This window comes from Haliaeetus leucocephalus, unplaced genomic scaffold (assembly GCF_000737465.1).
Source record: "Haliaeetus leucocephalus isolate CR32 unplaced genomic scaffold, Haliaeetus_leucocephalus-4.0 Scaffold0, whole genome shotgun sequence".
Taxonomy (NCBI): Eukaryota; Metazoa; Chordata; class Aves; order Accipitriformes; family Accipitridae; genus Haliaeetus; species Haliaeetus leucocephalus.
Genome location: NW_010972436.1, coordinates 9,443,195 through 9,465,284, shown reverse-complemented (window position 1 = coordinate 9,465,284; position 22,090 = coordinate 9,443,195). Strand labels below are relative to the sequence as shown.

General features: G+C 36.9%; 1 protein-coding gene across 1 annotated transcript in view; it reads left to right on the top strand.

Moving 5' to 3' along the window:
* NEBL (nebulette) overlaps window positions 1-22,090 on the top strand; it is a 91,708-nt gene that overhangs the window by 27,096 nt on the left and 42,522 nt on the right. The window contains exons 8-18 of the mRNA XM_010579516.1: window positions 4,524-4,631; window positions 6,190-6,294; window positions 9,101-9,205; window positions 10,273-10,380; window positions 11,365-11,475; window positions 14,386-14,496; window positions 16,734-16,844; window positions 17,518-17,628; window positions 17,879-17,989; window positions 18,504-18,608; window positions 21,778-21,870. Coding sequence (XP_010577818.1) covers window positions 4,524-4,631; window positions 6,190-6,294; window positions 9,101-9,205; window positions 10,273-10,380; window positions 11,365-11,475; window positions 14,386-14,496; window positions 16,734-16,844; window positions 17,518-17,628; window positions 17,879-17,989; window positions 18,504-18,608; window positions 21,778-21,870 — 1,179 coding nt within the window. The remainder of the gene's footprint in view (window positions 1-4,523; window positions 4,632-6,189; window positions 6,295-9,100; window positions 9,206-10,272; window positions 10,381-11,364; window positions 11,476-14,385; window positions 14,497-16,733; window positions 16,845-17,517; window positions 17,629-17,878; window positions 17,990-18,503; window positions 18,609-21,777; window positions 21,871-22,090) is intronic.

Genomic DNA, 22,090 nt, shown 5'->3' with positions numbered 1-22,090 from the left:
AAGAGCAGGGTGGTGGGGCAGGATGAGGAATGCACCTGTGCTGTAGGAGAGGAAGAGCCCTAAATATGGGTCGGTTGTGTCAGTCCTCTTCATGCAAGGATCATGAAGCAGGCTTGTCACAATTACAAGATTTAAAAAATGGCGAAGTTAACGATCTCTTTATTGTCTCCAGACTTTCTGGCTTTTAGGGTTTCCATTTGTTTCTCAGCAAATGGGAGCATTATAAACTTTTTGTGCTGAAAGTTGATAATCTCCCTTAATAGCATGAATCTATAAGCTGCGACATACAGAGAAATATTAGTTATTTGACCCTCACAGTAAATTTGCAAAGTTGACAATTCTGATGGATGTAATGGGAAGAGAAGATGATAACATGTTTTAATGTGGTGCATATGGGTAGGTAATTTAGGGAGTATAGAGAACAGGAGCAAGAAGAGGTCAGGCAGTGTGGGTGTAACGAAGGGAGAAAGCAATCCAGGCAAGCAGGAAGGCAAAGTGAAGAAAATAGTGTTAATGTTTGACTGGCACTCAAGGCTCTACAAAATCAGTGAGCCCCCCCTTTTTTTTAATAAATTTTTAATTTAATAAAGCTTTTGACAACAGCAGCAGCAAAAATAATAGCTCCCAGGACTAGTTTATTTACCCACAGCACGCAGTAACCCCTTTCTGTTGATTTTAAACCAAATTTAAAACAGAAATTGTGTTAGCCCTTGTAAAAACATGAAGTTTGTTAATTTGCTGAATGTACACTGTATAATTTGTGTTATTTTTTTCATATTTTTTATAAAAACAAGCTCTTGCTTATGTCTTCTTTATGTCTCCTAATGCATTTTATTAGCTTTTTCGAAGAGCTACTGATATGAAGTATTTCCCTTATGGTGTTCAATAATTGGTTTTATGATGAATAATTTTGGATATTTGTGTTTTATGCTGGATCTGGTGCTTATTGTTTCAGGGATAAAATTGTTAGAGGTAGAATATTTTTTAAAATCTAAAAAGAGCACAAGATTATCAGCAACAACACAAAGAGCCTAAGATTTTCTCAGTCTTTCTTTGCTTTAAATTCTGCTAGTACTTTTAGCAATGAATATTTTAATTTAGATCTTTGTTTACGTTACATTTCCTTCAATATCTATGTGTTCTGACAGGTTTTTCTTTTTTTTAAATATGTTTTCATATGGTCATGAGGAAATGCTTTAGCTGCAAGCGTCTGCTTCATCCTGGGATCCCAGTGGTTGAATGATTCAATTTTTGTAGTTTCTTTGTAAATCTGAACAGTGGGTGATGTCATCCACTTCTGAAACTGAACACTCCCTGTGTGAACAGCTTTGAACTACAGATTTGATTTAGGAATGTTGCTGCAAAGCTTCAAAAGACACTGCTCTGTCCAGCTGCAATTCTGACTTTTATAGGTTTTGTGCAAGGCCGATGAGAGGTTTGTTTATCCAGGCCTTATTTAATTCCAGTTTGGTTTTTCAGGGATGTTGTTGTGTTAAAAGTCTGCGAAGTCTGCTCTTTCTTCAGCAACAATTAGAGAACAGCTTCCACTGGCTTTCTTTTAAACTAACCCCCACTCTAAAAAAATAAACAAACTTCACACTTAATTAAGATGGTAAATAAGTAGCCATCTTTTAAACCCTCATTAAAGTAAAACTTTTGGTTAATGATGAAATTTGTAAATAAGCTTCCACTAACAACTGTCATTTCTACTCCCACTTTTTGTTTGCTCTTCCACCTTATTATAGCATTGCCAAGACCTCCCCCCTTCAGATGCGTTAGAAATCATTGATGAAGTATTTGTCTTCCTTGTTTTTAATCAGAACCCTTTCTCTCGGGCATATTTTTCCCCTTTAAACTGCATTCATAACCTTCTCCTGTTCAAAAGAAGGGTAAATACTGTGTGCGTTACTTCACAGTGACTCATCCATGGGCTTGCTCCTCTCTCTTCTCCCTCTCCCACCCCATGCTTTCTTTCAAAAGGGAGAAATAAACAGGAAAAACTGATAAAAGAGAAAGTGAATGTGTGTGTAGCTTTCAATGAGAGGAATCCCCTATGACAAATCAGAGTTAAATTACTTCTGGAAGTGCTCTTGAGATACTGCCTGGGTCATCTGATATTATTGTGCGGCCTCCATTTTGCCCAAAAGCAACATGTACGGTGGTGTTGGGGAGGAGAGCAAAGGCAATAGGCAGAGCAGCCAGATGAGGCAGCAGGGCCTAGAGGTACCGAGACATCCCTCACTGCAACAGGAACGATTACAGTCAGATTGGTGGGCGGTCTCCTTAAATTTGGGACCTTCCTGCTCATCGGTATCAGGATGCACAGCCCTGTGAAGACTGGGTTCACTGGCTCCCCCTCTTTCCTTCAGCAGCAGTGATGTGATGTAAAGTGACACTAACCGAGGGTTTATTACTGGAATCTCTAGATTGAAATGTGTTGCTAAAAAAATCTTCTAAAAATGGCATAAAATGGCTGCAGCTTGAAGATGGCAAGCCAGTTGTGAGGAGAGGTCCCTTTGGCACTGGTGCTTTCACATTTAACAAGAATATCAAGGACCACGTTGTACATTTGGTCTGCGTGCACAGTTTGTGGCCATTTGTTGGCTGGGCAGAAGACAGCCTGCAGTAGTTGGATATTTAAACTCTTGTGCACGATGTTGTTATGTTGTGAGGTGATGTCCAAGGAGTAAAAGACAACTTTGTTCACCATGCTGACTTGATCTCTGGTTTTGGAGGCTTTTTGAATCACATAGTCCAGCACTGCCTGATTTTTATTAGAAGGCAAGTTTTGGATACACCTTTTAAAAGACAAATTCCCTCTGATTTATTCCTTTGCTGCTCGTACAGAATGTGGATATGCCTTTGACAAAGGCAGTGTCTTTGTATTCAGATATATATGCTTTTGCACTTGATCCAAAGCCAAGGCAAATATCAAACAATATGAACCAGATGAATCTACCAGAAGGCAATAGATATTCTTTTCTAGAGTTAGTGTGAAAGATTGTGAAGTTCATCATGTGCTCAGATAAAGTTTCTCTTTAAAAGTAACAATGTTTTAGAATGTCCTTCCTTTGAAAAATTAATGTAAGTGCTGCAATCATAATGTAGTTCTTGAACATATACAGTTAGTTTCTGTTTGGGTGGCTTAGTTTTGGTTTCTTGTTATCCTGATTAATGAAATATTGGGCTTCGTGGCTAAGCATAATGAGGTTGTGTAAGCTAAACCATGTTGAGAGTCTTTTGAGGCAAGGAAGAACTAAAAAGGAAAAAGAAAATCCTTCCCACAACTAAAGCTGAGAGAAAAATAATTTTTGAAGGACATCATTTGAGGTGGTTTAACCACTTTATCAGACATTCATGTGGGAATAGAGAAAAAAGGAGTACGGAAAAAGCCGCCTCTATTTAATGCAGAGCGTGGTAAATTATAATGGATGTTGCATAGGCTCAGATATCAGGTGTCTGACTAACATTTATGAAAGCAGCATAATTCAGACTGAGCTTTATTCTCCTCCATTATGGCCAGCTGTTGGAAAGAAGCAAGGCATGTGTGCAAAGTCTCCAGATGTTTGATGATCGCGCACAACAAGGGGGGCAAAGGAGGGAGATTTACTATTCATTTGATTTCATATTTTCAGATTCTGAATTCAGTTCTTCAGCATGTTTTATGGAATTTTTGTGATTTATTTACTTTTAATGCCATTGCCTCAACATTTATGTATTGCTCGCTTCCTCTTATATGAGTTGTCGTTGCTCCTTTTTCTATTGAACAAGAAGAAAAGAGAGTGAAAGTGATGGCAGGCAGTTGTTTATTTATGCTTTCTAACACTGTAATGAGGTGGGAATTGTCCTCAAGAAGGGACTGTACTACAGAGAGATTCCTCGGGGTCTCGTGGGAAATTTCTGGCAGAATTAAAAATAGACTTGGGGGCTCTGGTGACAGCCTAGCACAGCGTGAGTGACACGTGGACCTGGTGGTGGGAAGATGGCCAAGTGGGAAGTTTGATTCTCACTTCCCACTTTCACGTGGTTGAAAAATTTACAAGTGATGTATTTTACAAGTTTTACAATTTATTCATCTTACAAATTGTTTTTTCGTTAAAATACATTGATGATCTTAATTATGAATTGAATGTTTCTCAGCGAGTAGATTATTATTGCTAGTCAAACAGTTCTGGTTTATTTGATTACTCAGGTGAGTTATATGGTTTTGTTTCTGTTTCCTTTTTGTAAATCCTTCAGCACCAATAATTGCATATGACAATCTTAAAATTATTTTTAGTAAAATTCACTAATTTTTTAGTAAAATTTACTAATTTTAGTAAAATTCAGATACATAAAAATGACTTTGAAACCAGCCCAAGACAGTCAGAGATGTGGCTAAACTGAGCTGCTTTAAACATCTTCATTGTTAAAAGATTTATGGATAATGCAATTGCCTTTAATAAGCTCCTTTGTAGTCTGAATTCTCTGTACCTTCTTTAAGTGCTACATGTTAATATTAGATGTGTTTGTTCTGGTGGAAGGTGAAATACAAAGAGCAGTTCAGTAAGGAAATGAAGAGCCACCAGTACAATCCTCTTGACAGTGCTTCCTTCAAGCAAGCACAGATTGCATCCACCTTGGCAAGTGATGTAAGTGAATTTGCTTTGTATTTTACATGCATTTACATCCTGAAAAACTTAACATTTGTTCTCAAGCAGAATTTCTTCTTCCATCTTATGATTACTCTGAGCAGCAGTCTCTGCTATACAGTGCATCTGTATAGCAGGTACAGCATGTTATCCATTTCTTCTCTGCTTCTGACAAAGCTCTCCTCCAAGGGCCTGCAGAGTTTTTCATAACCATTTTAGGTGAGATTCATCTCGCTTAACTTTGTGTGTCAAAAGTCGTGACTGCTTACTCTGAGCTAATTGCGTTGTACTCGGTCCCTTTGTATTTGGGAAAGAAATAAGCAGGTCTAGAGGGCAAGTCTTTTGACCTGTTGCAGACGTGTGTCTTTAGAGGAGCAAAGTGCTGGCATCTCTCCAGTGGTTGTAGAAGGAGGTTGCATGAGCAGCTCAGATTTGGATGTCTATCTTTTAGACTTCATTCTGCCGGTTGATCTTCTGACTGGTATTACAATGTAAAGCAGTTGCTAGATTCAGCAACGGGTGCCTGCTGCTGGAGCCAGGTTTGAGAAAACATCTATATCAAGTGATAATGCTGTTGGGATGATCTACTTAACAGTGTGTCTAATGCTAAAAATGTGAGCTCTTCTTTGAGGCTGTGATCCCAGATAGCCAAGAGACAAGCCTTCATTCTGTAGTCCTGTGTTTCCAAAGTGTGGGGCACAACCCAACAGGAGCAGGAGAGGCTGGCTCTGGGAAGGGTCCAACAGAATACGTAATTGTTTCCAAAATCTAAATGTTTAGTAAAAAATTAATTGGAGTAATTATTATTATGAGAGATATGCAAATTGGGTATTGTTGATTTGAAGTTTGCCTAAATCAGTGAAGAACACGATACATGTGTGGAGGTGACTAAAGGTATTGGTTTAAAAGATTTATCATCCAAGAGAGGTAAGGTGGCTAGTTTTCTTCCTGTAAAGATGGGCATCCAGCTATCAGAAGTATGGAAAATCCTACTATAGGCTGATAGGAATTTATCTTCTGCTACTTCAATAAGTGATTATCTTTTGCCTTAGATGACTATATTGCTTATCTTTGCTGAAAGCAATCTGTATTAAATAATATGTCCAGGAGGACTTCCCTTTAACTGTTTTATATACAACTTTTTTATCTGGACAGTTAGTGTAATTCCTGAATCAAGAGAAAAAGAACAAGAATCGACAGTGTTTAAAATAAGTAAACTCAAAGTATTGAGGAAGATACTCTTGATTTAAGTTTTTGGGAGGGGATGGGGGGGAGAATAAAAAAGAAAAAAGAAATAATAAATAAAGTGTGATTTTGTTGTAAGTGTCCTTTTTGAGGAAAAGTTTGAGTAGTTCCCAAATACTTGTGCAGTAGAATTAATGCTTTATTGATTTTTTTCTTTTCCTCCAAATAATAGTAAATGACCACCATCTAGTGGCTGGTAGAGAGTGTTCAGGCAAGCACTTAGTGCTTTCTGTTTCTGGATGGCCACACTGTAATATGAAGCTGCAAATTATTTGTTAATCTTTGTTTTACATAACCTGAATTCTCTTTCCAGGTGAACTACAAGAAAGATTTGGAAAGCCTACATGATCCAGCCTCTGATCTACCAAACCTGCTATATTTAAACCATACTTTAAATATCAGCAAAATTCATAGTGATGTAAGTTACCTTTATAAGAATGATCTGAAAAATATATGTAGTAAGGAACGTAGTATGTATAGTCACTGTAGAATACATAAATTTTTGGTACTTGCTTTATGGTCTCATGTGTAGTAGACTGTAGGGTTGTAACCATAGCAGTTGGGGGATGTAGTGAAGAAAAAGGGGCTTTTAGCGAGAGATGTTTCAGTTATTAGAACAATTAATATACTAGGTAAGAATCACACAGACTTCTGGTACTTGAGCATTTCTTCTTATATGTCTGAAACCTTGTCTGTTTTTTCCTTTGTTGATCTAAGATACTTCTTTCCTTGCAAATCTTGTTTTGCCTAAGGTCTGACTGTTTTCATCCTCAAGTCTCTGTACAGAAGTGACCGTTACGCTACTTTAATATTTGGACTTCTGCCATAAACAGCCTCTTGAGTGCTAGCTTCCCTTAGAGCTTCTCTGTCTAAACCTTCTTTCCCTCCTAAATGTCTCAGGATTCCTACACTGGATCAGGCGATAGGCACATACTCCCTTCTGCCACATAACAAGACATGCCCCTTGATGGGGCTGGTGGTCTGACATAGGATAGTGATGGGGATTGAAATGGGGAGGAAGAGGTAGGAAACCCCCCCCGGCTTCTCTGCTGAAGCTTCTCTCCTGCTCCAAGAGCACCTATGCTATGTGTGCGATGCTTGTAGGCTGGTTAGCTGCATTTGTCATCTTTACTCCAGAAACCATGGAAGGACCACAGAACTGCTGTGGAAAGGTGTGAGCCAGTGGTGTTGTAAAGGAAGATTGCTCACGGTTGGCAGGCCGTGAGTGCTTCACAAAGAGTTAGCCCTAATGACTAGGAGCATACTGGGTCATATTCTGAGTCAGTGCCTGCTTATGGAAGCTTATGTCTAAAATAATCCAGCCTTCTCATCTGTATTTGATTTTTATGTTGCTCTTAGGTGAATTGAAGCTTGCTTTTTATCTGTCTCACTCTGATATGTGAAGCTAACACTGACTATCCCCTATTGTATGGGTAATAAATGAGTTGATAGCTTTCACTTCCTGCATTCTTCATGTGCATTTGGGCCTAATTCTAGTTTCCTTTAGTGTAAGGTAAGATTGGGATTCTTTTTGCTGTTTAAATGAATACCCTCAGAATGAACTTCATCAGTTTGTCTTCTTATCTCTAATGAGATAGAAACCTGGACTTTTGCTTAAGGCAGCTCGCTTCTTGCAAAATTTATTTCTTTCTGTTGCCCAGGAAGGGTTGATTCATATTGTCTATACCCTCTTGTGAGGAATCCGTAAATACTAAGTCTCTGATTTTTGCATTGTCCAGATGCTGGTGGATATTTTTCCTTGCTGTGAGCAGGAAGAAGAATGCTTTGCCAATCCCTAAGGTCTCCACTAGCTATTTGTCTTCTACAGAAATCCCATTTTCAAAATCCTTCTCAGATTTGACCTCCCCATGTCATCTCTTTGATTTTAACATGGCTTACTCTCCTGCCTTTCTCCATGCTTTTCCAATACCTTCTTTGTATTCTCCTCCTTGTCTCTCTACAGCTCATACCAAATCTTTCTTGAAGTCTGCTTCCACTGTATGAAACTGTCTTCCTGACTGTGCTGTTAACTGATTTCCAAAGACTGATGATATTGTCTGGTTTTTTTTTTTCCCTCTGAAACAGAGAACTTCTTGCTAATTCCCCAGTTTTGCTGTTTTCCTGTTGTATACCTTTCTCCTTGAACTTTATGCTTCTCTTCATCTTTTGCATAACATAGCTACACCTGCCGCGGTGTGTTACATTGGAACCTGTATGGTTAATTAAACTCAGAAACTAATGTGGTTGATTGACCTATAATGTAGAAGTGTATGCAACTTTATGAAACACATGTACTATAATACCAATGCAAAGCTGTTATACAAATCAGCTTCCAGGGGAATAAATTCCAACAGTTAGGAGGAAAGCTTGATGGGCATGTTTGGACACAAATAGACTGATTTTGACAGGTTGAACTCATCCTATTTTCATTATTTTGATGAGGAGGAGAGTTTACAAGGTGGAACTTGCCCCTCTTGGTATACATTTAATTCTCTTTGGCAGGAACGATGGAGACATAAAATTTAAAACTTTGATATATGTACATCAGCTAGTTTATTGTTTTGCACATTTTAAATCTGTTCCTATTGCAAAGACTTTGAGATGCTAACGAACTACAGGCTAAATAAAAAAGGAACTTAGATGTGTTTCATTGTAAGGGACAGGGTGAATAACTAGGACTTAAGAGACTGAATCTGGTGCCTGTAGTTTAGTGTAGCAAAAGGTTATGTGATTTACCTCATTTATTTTATAGATTTTTTTTTTTAACTTTTATTCCATTAGTTGAGGAATGGAGTAAAAGTGTGAAGTCAGTATCTGTAGATGGGAGATAGTTTTCATTTGTTCCACTACAGAAGTGGTTTTGTTGTGTGGCATTTATAATTATTTCCACTAGGAGGCAAACGCAGACCATCATATGTGTTCCTTTGCACTTCAAAAGTAAATAATATAGTTTATTTTCTACCAAACATAAACATTTGACTTTTGGATGAGCAGGACAAGCATTTTCTCAAGGAACTTAAAAAAGTTATTTTTTTATCATATTCTTTTTTTAATTTCATCACAATATTTTAAATTCAAATTTAGCAGTAGAACTCCTGAGTTGCGAGGCCTAAAATATAGTTTCTTTTATGCTGTTTCTCCCATAGTTATTTTAAAGGGTATTAAAATTGCAAAACCTTCTGGATTTTGTTTGTGAAAACATTCTTGGATATTTTTTGTTTCAGTATGAATATAAGAAATCATTTAAGCATAACAAGGGCTTCTATCATTTCACCCTGGATACAGCTGAACAAATCCATCACAAAGAAAGTGCAGTGCTTCAAAGTCACGTATACGCAATCATAAATACATCTTGCAAAGAGAAAAATGCAGCATTCTAACAGTGATTAAATGAGGCACAAAACTGCACGACCAATTACAGTGATGTACAGTGCGTATTCCATCAGAAGCACCCCATGAGGAGGGAGGGGAGGTTTTTGCACAACCCAAACCTATTGCAGAAGCCTGACAGTGAAAGAGATTTTTAACACTTTTCTCAAATTCAGACATCGCTATTTTTGAAGAGACAAATAAATCAAAATGACATTACTCATTCTGAATATCATCTTTTGATATGTAGCTATTTGCTTTTCTTTATGGCTTGTGTCAAACATTCCAACATACCCTACACCGACTGATTGAGATGAGTAATGTGTTTGCCCATTTTAATCAGAATTGTGTGTATGAATGAGTTTAGAAGGCTTCTCCAGGTTTCCAAACAAAGTATATTTGCTTTGTGAGTTAGCATAAAGTTATATGTTGGTGTCTTAACCCTGTGTCCTTCAATGTGATTTTACTGCTAGCTTTAAGGTCATGGTCATTGGTAGCTGTGAGGGGAATGTTGGTGCAAGGCCTGACCCTGCCGAGGCAGTAGTTTTCCTTCCCTTTTCCCTCCCACAGGTGCAAACAAAAGTGCATTTCAGAATGGTGCTCCTGAGCCTGAAAGAGAGACCTGCGTGCCTGGCTGTGAAACAGATTTTGTTGTTGTTACAGTAAATGTGTTGTTTAGTGGAAGCATGACAGGGGATCCTATTGAAAAGCTGCCAACTGTTCAGACATAGGCCATTCAGCCAAAATCATGCCATTAGTTTAAGGATTGTGGTTGATGCTCCTCACTCCTGCTGTCTTCAAAGTTCACCATTTTTAAGTCTGACATTTTGAAGCAAAGGAATAAATGACTTTAGAAAAAATTCCTTGTCTAGCTGCCCTATTTCTCCAACAGGTTAAATGTGGGAGGAGTCTTCCAAGTCAACACATCTAAGGAGTATGGCTAAGACAGGATTTGTCTGTTGCCGTGGCAAGCAATCAGATCTCACATTCTCTCAGCTGTTAACAGCCTTTATTTTAATTTTCCTAGGTCAAGTACAAAGAGAATTATGAAAAATCTAAAGGCAGATCAATGCTGGAGTTTGTGGATACACCAATGTATCAAGTTTCAAAGGAGGCTCAAAAGATGCAAAGTGAGGTTAGTAAAAATGTGTGCTTGAATTAGTAAAATTTAGTTCAACAGAGAAGCTAACAGACATCTTGTACTTGGGCTAAGAAATTGGATGAAGCAGATCATAAAGGTTTTATAAATTAAGTATATGGTAGAATTAGTACTGAGTAGTTCTCTGCTATTCTGTAGCTCAGTTCTTCCTTCAAATTTGTTTTTTCTCAGAAGGCTGTTGGTGCTCACGCTAGACAGAGATTGTATGTAGCATCATTTAAGTGAGAAGAAGCTCAAGAGATCATCTAGATCAGAGATTACTAACTTTTTTACTTTTGCCTTTAATTCCATCTTTAATGAGGGAGGGTTGTCAGGTGGGAGCGAGTGAAGCTGCAAAGCCCAGTCTGACCCTGTGCCTTAACTGGAATGTACTCCTGTCCGTTCAGCCTGGGGAGCTCAGCATGGGGGGAAGGAGTGTTCCCAGGCTCCAGAACAGCACTGGCTGCCCTATGCCAGACCATGTTTTTCTAACTTTTTTATTAAAAACTTCCAATGGTGGAGGTTTTGTGACCTCCCAGGCAATCTAGTCCAGTGCTTCACCATCCTTCCTGAGAGTGAGTATTTCCCTGTGTCTCCCTTGCTGCAGTTTGATTCCATTATTTTTGCTGTGTGTCATGGAAAACAGATGATTTCATCCTCTTGGTAGAAACTTTTATGTGTTTAAAACCATTACCTTGTGTGCCATTTGTCTTCTCCTTTCTCTACCAAGCAAACTGTTTCTTTCATAGATCAGGTTAAACATTTTCTTTGGAAATATCAAACATACGTATTTTTGTCTAAATTATGTGTGTCTTGTATAGATAATCTAGGTAATGAAATGAGTAGTAAAGTTGCTTATTAATGTGATAACTAATTAATTTATGGCATCGCTCATTTCTGGGTCTGTTTACAGTGTTCTTTCTGAAATATGCTTGGAAATGCACATGTGTGTACCACTAATTGTTGTTTTTGCTTCAACAGAAAATGTATCGCAAAGATTTTGAAGAAGGGATCAAGGGAAGACCATCAATGGATTTAGACAAGACCCCGGAATTCTTGCATATCAAACAAGTCACTAACCTTCTGAAAGAGGTAGAGGACTTTTATTTCTTTTTTTTTTTTCTTAAGTTGTAAATGAACAATAAGCAGCATCAATACAAGCTCTTGAGTGCTGAACAACTTACAGTTAACTTGGTAGCTAAATACAAAAGTGACTTCATGAGTAAAAATTGCCACGTGTCATTTTATATTCTGAATAGTCCTGTAGTAAGAAGCGATACTTTTTGAAGTTTCCTTATGAACATAAGGAAATGATAAAGCTCAGCACACCTGAACCAGAAAAACAGAGTTAAATGAACAAATCAGATGACTCTATAGAAAATGGATCATTGGCTGGACATTCCCTCTAAGGGCCTCAGTTTTGGAATTTGTTCCTCCCCTGGGCTCAAATAGCCCAAATTTGGTGACTTGCCAGGCATGCTGCAAAAGACATCTGTTTGATAAGGGTTTGGAGAGGGCCTGGAGTTTTCTTTCCAGATACATGAAGGGGTGGAAAGGAGGATTTCTCTTGGTGTCCAGATGGCAGTTTTTCCTTTTGAGTAATTATTTCAGGTTTGTGATAGTCTGTTGTGGTTATAAGGATGGCTTGAGCTGGCGTAGTCACTTTTAACTAATTTAATTGAAATAATTATCTATCATACATGTTATGGATGAAAATAAAGCAGACCAAAATTGCATAATATAGCTGTGATATTACATAATCTGCTTTAAGCAAATTTTGTTAGAAGGTGCGGGTTTTCTGTATGCCCACTATTTCTTTAAAATTTCTCCAATATTCTTCAGTTGTATGTGGCATTATAAACTAAATCACTTTTTTTTCATAACTGAGAATCCTTCTATCTTTAGTCTTTTTATATTGTTATTCAAAACTGTTTTCATGTTAAGTTTTGAGTATTGGTTGGTTCTACAGATTAGGCTTACTGTTTGACCAAATTTAGAAGTAAATGTTTCTAGCAACATTCATGGTTAGAAATATCAGGGCTGCTAGATATCCTCCATTTGAATTTGGGAGCCAACAGTGCCTTGTTTATATTTATTGTATTAAGAATTGATGTTTTCACTGTGGTCTAGATGAATGAATTGGGGATGCTAGAATTAAAAATCTGTGAGCCTTGTTCCTTTCCTTGTTCTTTAAACAACTTATCCCAGTCTATGCTAGATTTCATATGGGTAAAGAAAAGATTTTCTTTCAGATGTTTCTTCATTATTCATCCTCTAATAAATAATTTATTCTGATAAGCTTGGTTGTCAGGTAGACAAGTGTCAAGCTAGGTCTAGTTTGTGCAGTACCATGCTGTGTGTACATGTCTCATGTGCCTACTGACTAGGGAAAAATGCAAACGCTTGCATTTCATTGAGTTAATCTTGCTGCATGCTGAATGTCCACAGAAGTGGTTAGTGCATGCGGAGTTGCAGATGTGCTGGGGATGTTCATCTTTAAAAATTTTGATGTAACTTCCCTCCATAGTGCTACACGCATTAAGATGTTCCCTAATTCTTACCTCCTCAAGTTTTATGACTCATTACTTAGGGAGTAAACCATGCTTGTAAGCCAGAGGGGAAGAATATAAGAAAATAGAAATGGTATTTTAATGCATAACTGCATGAATTTCATACTATTTTAGATCCACATTCAAGGAACAGATTCCAAAAGCAAAGATTACGTGGGTCAAATTAATTATTATCTTTTAAGATTAGGCAAAATGAAGTATTTCTTCATAGTCAGGGATGTAGCTCAGTATTTTTGCATGAAGGTTCATAATAAACTTTTGATAGATACTGTATGAAACAAGGAGAACCTGGAGTTATTAAAAAATGAATTATTTATTCAATTACTTTTTTTTTTTTTAAGTGCTAGCTGTGTTCCAGCTTATTCTGTTGCTGAATAAGCAATTGTAGACAATTCTGCAAATGTTTCACATTTTATAACAATAAGAACTTTCTTCTCTGGAACTACATTCACAACTCCTTCAGAAGAGATAGCTGAATTTAACAATTCTAAAATAATAGAAGTTGTTTCTTGCTTGCTGTAGGATATGCTTCTGATAAAGAGAAGCTTCTTTAAAAATACCTGGTTTTCTTTTGTTTAAATAAAGAGCTTATCCAGAGACAAAGGTGCTCACTGTGCTTATGACATTTAATACATGATTAGGAGTATTAATTCATGTCTATATAAATCCTTCTGAAAAATATTTTCTTCAATGTTGTTCTAGTTTCTTTGCTTAAAAAAGCCCAAACCAAACCTGGAGATGGGAAGAACAATTAAAGTCCTTACAAAACTTAAAGATCTTGAACTTCAGTAGGCTTACATCAGCTCTCTAGGAATTGGGAAGAGGAAAAAGAACCAGATGTCCACAGGCAGGTTCTAGTGTGCTTTTAATTTTATACTGAACATTTGAGTACTCTGGAGGCTGCAGTTGCTAAATGTTGATAGATCAAATCAGTGCTGTTTCTGAGGGGCACAGAAGTGATATGGTAGGAATATTGCTTCTACATTATAATTCATCAAGCAGTCGTTTTAACAGGTCCTAGTATAGTGTTCAGGGCATCCATCCTGATTGTGATGCCATTAGTGGAACAACGGTAAAAACTGCAGCACAGCATATATTGGTCTGTAAAAGCAAATGCTACTGCAGTGAAAATGTAGAGAGGCAGCTGAGGCTCCTAAACAATGTGCTAGCGCTGTATAGGAGAGGACTATTTTTCAAGAGCACAATGGGAAAATACTTGACTACATTCAAACCTTTTCACTTTTCAACATTGTATCTTTTGATTTCATAATTTTCAATTCTATTTTAACTCTGAAACCTGTACTTCTGCTGATTCATATTTCATAGAAATTTCAGAGAGACCCTTCAGATATTTAATAAGTGGCATTTCTTTTCAAGATCTTGCACACAATATTAAGTGAGAAATCTCTCTTTTTTTTTTTTTAATCCTTAGAAAGAGTATAGAAAAGATTTGGAAGAAGGGATGAAAGGAAAAGGAATGACAGTGTTTGAAGATACACCAGATTTGATTAGAGTGAAAAACGCAGCTCAGATACTAAATGAGGTATGTTATGCTAGTCGAGGTTATCGATGTCATAGAAAGTTCACTCTTTATGTGGTACTCGAATGAAAATATTCAATTCTTTTTTTTACATAATCTACAATGAAATAAATAAGTATTGAAGCTAAGGCTGTTTTTGTTTTGCTTTGAGAATATAGAAAAGCTCTGGAAAAAAACCAACTTATGACAAATCTTTCAGATTTTCAGGCAATTAAAAGGTCAATGGAAATTGTTAGTGGGGTCAGTAGACACAGCATGTAAAACTGGGTTCATTTTTCTATCTATTTATTTGTTCAGCTAGTATAATTAATACTGTAATGGAAAGAAAGTTGACTGTTAATGGACTTGTAAAGAAAAGTCAATGAAATGATTTTGTGTTTTTTGGAATCACTTACCTGTTGTCTGAAAATAAATATTGGTAATGACTGCCAGACATCTTGGGAAGATCTTTTATCCAAACAAACTATTCTACTTGTGAAAACCTTCTTCCAAAAGTAGAGTTGCTCCTGAAGAAACGGATTTTCTTAAGCTTGCGGTTCATCCAATGCAAACAGACAGGTGGAGGCTCCTTCCAGAGTATATTTTTAGAACTGAACTTTGATATTAACTATGTTGGTCTAAGTTGCTCTGGAAGCACCTAAGTGTGCGATCTGCTGCATTGTGAAGGGCTGGGAGTGGAAGACTCCTTGATCTGTGTACTGTCTCTTGAAGACCACCCTGGGGAGCTCAGGTGCTTGGCAAGCCTGTGTGCTCAGCAGAGCTGCAAGCTCCAAAGCTGGCATGGCTGCAGCTCCTGTAGATGAACTTGCACAGGCTGTCTGGGAAGTGGCAGTGGGGCTGGAGAGGGTGGGGAGGGAAGGGGAAGCTCGTGCTGCACGTCATGCCTTTGGGGAGTCATTCTTCCAGAGTAATACATATATTTACTTTAGATATTTATTTATTTTAGATTCATTTAATATGTGTGTGTGTACATTTATGTTTATTTGCATGCATATACATACATAGCCATAAGAACCAGAGGGAGTGCCATACATAGGGCCAAATCCGGCCACTGTAAAGAGGTGCAGGAATATATAGCTGTAACTCCCAGGATTATCTTTTCCTTGGTGTTTTACACAATATGAAGCTGGGAGGAAACATCTGCCATTCCACCTTTAGCAGAGAGGAAGTGAGGGATAATGTCTTCTCTCAGGTTAACTTATAATATTTGTAAAAAACTGTGGTTTGCAAAGTAGAGAGGCGTTTTACCACGTTTATTTCCACATCAGAGTGAGACAGAGATGGAAGACTGAAAGTCTTTTTGCTCTTGTCCTTGTAAGTGTATTGCATTGAGTAGAAGGATATTTTCCTTCTCTTTTCTAACTAATGTACAGCCTAAAAATAATTAACAAACCAGAAAAGTAAGAAGAAATTTTTTAATTATATGTATTTATTTTGACCGCCCCACCTGTTTTCCGCAGGCAGAGAAAAACTAGAATAAAAAAGTGATTACTACTGTAGCAGCAAAAATAGCAGTGCCTGAGAATCTTTTAATTTATTAAAAAAAAAAAAAGTACAACTATTGTATACAATATTTCAGTATTACATTTTAATATCATTTGCTGATGAACAAGAAATATATCCTTGCTTGGATAAGCTGAAGATGAAATATTCATTTTGTTTCCTGGTTATTGGTTATTTATAATTTATGTTGTGAGGAAAAAGCAGCAATCATGGATGAGTACTGCCACTTGCCTAATGGCTGTGGTTCAGGAAAGACCTATTAAATGAATAAATTACAACTTCCTGCTCTGAAAGTTCAGTGGAAACAATTCTGTGTGGTATTGAATTTCTAACATGTAGTCTTTTCATAAATAAAATATTTTCTTACAAGTAAAATGTGTTTCGATTATGCTGCCACCAAGTACCAGCTTATTATACTATGGTCTGCAGAGCTAAACTTCTCCTTTACCTTAGAGGATAATTGTAGCAAGCTGTATGGACTGATTCTCCCCACCCTCTGCCAAATTAAAAATTCAGTGGTAGAGTTCTGTACATTCAGTGAATATCTCCTCAAGTTTTTCTCCTGTAGTTTGTTATGTATTTTCCTGACAAAAGCTTACCAAGAGTCTTGAGAGTTGTGACTCTGAATTTGAGATTTTTGATTGACTCTAAATCTCGAAATTGGATCTCTTGTGCAAAAATCTACCTGTAACTCTCTGGCTATTGTGAATATAATGTATAAAGTTTTATCTTCACAGAAACAATACAAGAAAGACCTGGAAACTGAAATTAAAGGGAAGGGCATGCAAGTTGGTCCAGACACTCCTGAGATAAGAAGAGCCAAGAAAGCTTCTGAAATTGCAAGCATGGTCAGTACTGTAGCTGGTGCAAGCTTTCCGTCTGACAGAATGCAACAAATTAATTGACAGTTCCAGGAGGTGACCAATCCAGGCAGAAGCAATGCCACAAATTTCACCAAATACCTAATCCGTTGAGCTGCATAGTCTAAAAGTTGCATAATCAGCATTCGGGGGAAAGTTAAGATTTCCCAGAACTTTGACTTTTCCATCATCTTTTGCAGGTTGCACTTGTTCCTCATGAACCACGCCTGGCCTGGGCTGTGTTCCGTAGCTGCGGGCCTACTGCTTTTAGGTCTGAATAGCTCTGCTTGTTTAGTTAGGGCCAAATGATAAACAGAGTTAGAGAGATGCTAAAGGGTTATGACCCCAGTCTTGCAAGGCGCAGCTGAGGGAGAAAGTCTCACCTACATGTGTCTGTGATTGTGGCTGCCAAAGCTGCAAAGACAGGTAGATGTGAAAGGCTACATCAGGTTTGAAGTAAGCAGTCTATTAAAAGAATTTTTTAACTGGTCAGCAGCTACAGCATAGGTGTCTTGTAGGTAGGTCCTACACAGGTAATGCTGTTGAATCAAAAGTTATTTGGTGTTTTAAGAATGCAGTTCAGTGGAATCACACAGATTAAAGGAGGAACAATGTAAGAATTTGGCTGTCAGACATGTATTTCCATTGCTATTCTTTTCAGAAAGAATACAAGAAAGACTTGGAGAAGGAAATTAAAGGAAAAGGAATGGGAGTGGGCACGGATACTCCTGATATACAACGAGCCAAAAAAGCTTCTGAAATTGTAAGCCAGGTGAGTACATAATGAGTCTCTTAAGATTACTTTGGAAGTAAAACACAATGAGATGTTAAAAACATAAAATGTTCTCAGACATACTTGGGCTAAAAGGAATAAGCAGTGCACAATAAAAACATTAAATTAAAGAAATTGAAGAATTTATTTTAAAACCTCACCAGTGCTATAAGAATAACTTTGAAGACAGCATGTACAAATAACTGTAGAATTAGTTATGGTTTTTTTTTTTTCCTTCTTTTTTCTTCAGAAAGAATATAAAAAGGATCTGGAGACTGAAATTATAGGAAAAGGGATGCAAGTTGGCCCATATATTCCTGAAATACAGCGGGTCAAAAGGGCTTCAGAAATAGCAAGCCAGGTAGGCACAGTTCAAAGGCTGAATGTTTTAATTATGTGTAACAATGAGTGCTTGACATACATTGCTCAAAATACTATTTCTGTAGCTCTGTAGAGGCTTTCACACCTGTATTAAATTAATTTACATGTAGTAAAAAGTCTTACTGCCTGATTCTTATTTGTATTCGGGTGTGCCATGCCATGTAAATTGAAATGAATTGCTTACATCCACTTGTAGGTCTTTTTACATTACCGAATGAGAAGGTTATATATATCCTGACAGTGAAGGGAAATAGTACAAAGTATATGAGAATATATTACATATATATATATATATATAAAAAATATATTTTCTATGTGGGACACAGTGTCAGATGTCCCACACAGACAATGATAACAATAGCATGGAGGAGAGAGGTTGAAATAAATACTGTACAAGGATGTTGAGGCTTATCCGCAATAAGCATCTTCTGTTGCATTTGGATATTCTGAGCTCAAGAAAGCAGGAAATAGACATTTTAAAATTATTTTTTCAGAAAATGTACAAAGATGAAGCAGAGAAGATGCTCTGTAACTATTCTGCTGTCCCAGACACTCCAGAGATGGAGAGGATAAAAAGTACTCAGAAAAACATCAGTTCAGTGAGTAATAGTGCTTCTCTCTTTGCTTGCAACTTCTCATATATTTTTCACTTTAAATAGGCTCTCTTGTGCTGTGGCATGAAATAGGGAACTTATGAGTAAATGTCCTTTAAACCATTTGCATAATTTTCCTGGCAAAAGCTGTATCACTCATTTCTTTCAGTAAAAAAAATACCCAGCTTTTCTAGGTGTGACACTTATTTTGAATTGCTAAACCACTTATACCACCTTGCCAAGCCACAGTTATTTTTAAATGAAGTTGTTTTTTCTTTTTCCATCAAGCCCCAGGAAGTACTTTATTTAAAAGGACAAAAAAATCTAAGGCTTGTTACTGTGCATATAAGATTTTTCATCTGTTTCCTATCATATGTACAGAACATCAAGATTCAAGTATAAAATTAGAACAGATCATGTTTCATAAACATATATGTCTAATGATTTTAGGTTATAACTGTATACTGGATATATTTTTTAATTTTATGCTTGATTTAAGTTTCAGTTTATCCCTAAATGTAAGTTATGAGCTTAGATTTCTAAAATTGCCCAGTTTGGGATGCATTCAGTTCCATTTCCTTTTTGGGCCCATTAATTCTGCTGTTTGTAATTCTGGCTTTGCTTGTAATAGAGAAGAGGAGGAGTAAATATAGCCTCCGGAACCAAAGGCTGTCCAGTTAGTGTCTGTTTTTTATGGCAGACTAAGTAATACTAATAAAGGCAGTGATTTGAGAGAAAGGAATATAAGTTACTGAAATATTTTAGTATTATCTGACACAGATGTTGTTCTTTAACTTAGAGATATTCTCAGCTTCTCCAGCTCTGCAGAAGTACAAGGTCAATTAGTTTCTCTCAGAGGTGTTTACCTCCAGCTATCCCGTATCACTGCAGATTCACTAGGGGAGTAAGAGCCTGTGGGGAGAGAAGAAAAGTCTCTGAGGCTGCTCTAGGCAGTGGTCTCTCCTGTAACTGCCAGCCTTTACCTGCTCCTTTTCTTCCTTCAGATGAGAGCAGTTGAAAGTTACATCCTTCTAATAGGAGCTGTTGACATGCTCACTGGCCCCAGTTTTTGTTTCTTATAGTCTGTGGCCTCTTAGTTTTGAATGGCGCTCTGCTGCACGGTGGGACAGTGATTAGCACTGTATCTTATGTCACTGGCATCCTAACGTGCTACACCGAAACTCCATGTAACAGAGGGGATCCAAGCTAGCCTCTACTAATGTGCTTTCCTCCCTGCTCCAGTCTTTGATAGCTTTTGATGAAGTCCTCAGATAGGTCAGTGGGTCCGGCAGTGCAGACTCACTAACAGTTAGATACCAGGAATATAATAACCTTCCACTTCTTAATTAAGCCTTGACAAGCCTCTGACACATCTGAACCCCTTGCAGCCCTGTAGGCCAGTCTGAACTTTCAGTGCCAAGGCTGACAAATATTCTCTTTGCTAGTGTACTGGATAATATGAAATTAAGGTATTTTGTCGTTGAGGTGATTTGTATTTGCTTTATTTTGTGATCCTTTTTCTGTTTCTGAACTGGATCCTCCAACTGTAGGAAAGCAGTTTATAGCTGTGATTGAATGAGCATTTTTTTTCTTTCTCTGTTTTAATCGTTCAGCATTCTGTGCAATTTAGATTATAAAGGTAAGTTACTTTTTACTAAGTTGAGATATAGCTGGGAGCAGCCCCAATATAAAACAATTAATGACCCCTAATAGGCTTTTGATTTTTGGATTTTGTCTCAAGTATTTTCCTGCCTTAAGGGACAAAAGAAGTGACTAGCTCTGCAGATAAGATCAGTGCTGCTTCTAGCTCACTAGCTCATTTGGCAGATGATTTACAATAGGATATTTATTGCACAGTCATCTCTTTCATAGAAAAATTCCCAGCTCCAACATTTTTTACCACTCCCTCCTTAGTGGAGGAGAAAAGTATATTTTAGTTCAGTCCACTATGTAAATCTTTCTACCTTGTACTGACATGCTGGTGCAGAAGAATTTTCAAGTTCTTACTCTTAAACTGTCTCTGTTCTTACGTGGTAAAACAAAGTTCTAAATTGTTAAAGGTTTTCTGAATATATAAAAAATGAGTTGTGGACGTAAATAATTCATTCTCCTCTAGAATATTTGGCAGTAGTAGTCACCCTAGGTTACAGAGGGCTTCAAGGAAGTAGGAGAAATGCATCAAGAATGATGTTTTATTGTTTAAGGTTTATTGATAGGAAAAAAAAAGTTAAATAAATCTTGGTTTAAGAAAGGCAGAAATACTAAATGGTAAAGATTTATTTTACGAACTCCAGGATCAGACTTTTTTTTACACTACTAGCCTGGAAATACTTACTGGAATGGCAACAGCTGTGACACCAAATACTGAAATTCAAATAAAACTTCTTAAAGAGTTTTGCATCGTGAACTGGTGCTCCATGGTTATTTAAATTATAGCCACATTTGGAATTTGTGGAACAGTTATTTACTGTCTCTTTCAGTAACTTTGAATGATTGATTCTACTGATGCGCTTTGTGTTTTATCCTTTACTGAAACAATTGAAATAGAGAGGAGAATTATATAAACAGCATGTGTATCTTTTAAGAACTGAGCTTTGTTTTTAGATGCAGCCCTCAGCTTTCTGGCTTGAACCCAGAAGTAAAAAATCATGTGACTTGAATTGTAGCTCTGACTGTTCTGGTTATTTTATGATGAATATGTCAATTTTCTAGTTCGTTAAATTAGAAATAATAATATCTAATCATTTCTCAGAGTATTTTAAGATCTGAAGAGTAAAAAAACCTATTCAAATCTTGCATGTACATGCACGTTCAATTACATTGAAATAAATGAGATTACTCAAGCACAAAGTTGCGTTTGTAAACATTTATAGATTATGATCTGAATTTTAATATTATTTCCAAAGTTAAAACTATCATTACAAATACTTACAAATGTTTGAGGTCAGTCTAAAGGATGATAATAGATTATCTGAGTTACAGTTGAAAACAAACAGAATGTTATTATAGTTACTGATAATTGGTCTGATTTATGAAAAATTCAAGTATTTGCTTTCTTAGCAAGATTTATAGTCAGACCAATTTGGAACTTGGAAAATTGCCCAACCCTTTTATGAGAACTTGTACTTGCATTGCTAACAGTCTCATAATTACTTTTTCTTTTGGGGAAATGAAGGTGTTTTATAAGAAGGAAGTAGGAGCTGGCACAGCTGTAAAAGAGACTCCAGAGATTGAAAGAGTAAAGAAAAATCAACAGAATATTAGTTCAGTAAGTGTTATTAACATTAATTATTCTTATGTGAGTAAATGGTGGTTAAATTTTTTTTCCATGTTGTTTACTAAAAATTCTATGTTGTGATATCACACATCTCATTCAAATACGACCTCACTGGATTTTGGATATAGAGCTCCATTCTAGTAGAGTTAGAGCTCCACTCTACTGTAGTTCTTCTGTGTCCAAAGGTAGAGCTTAAAATTGAAGCATCATG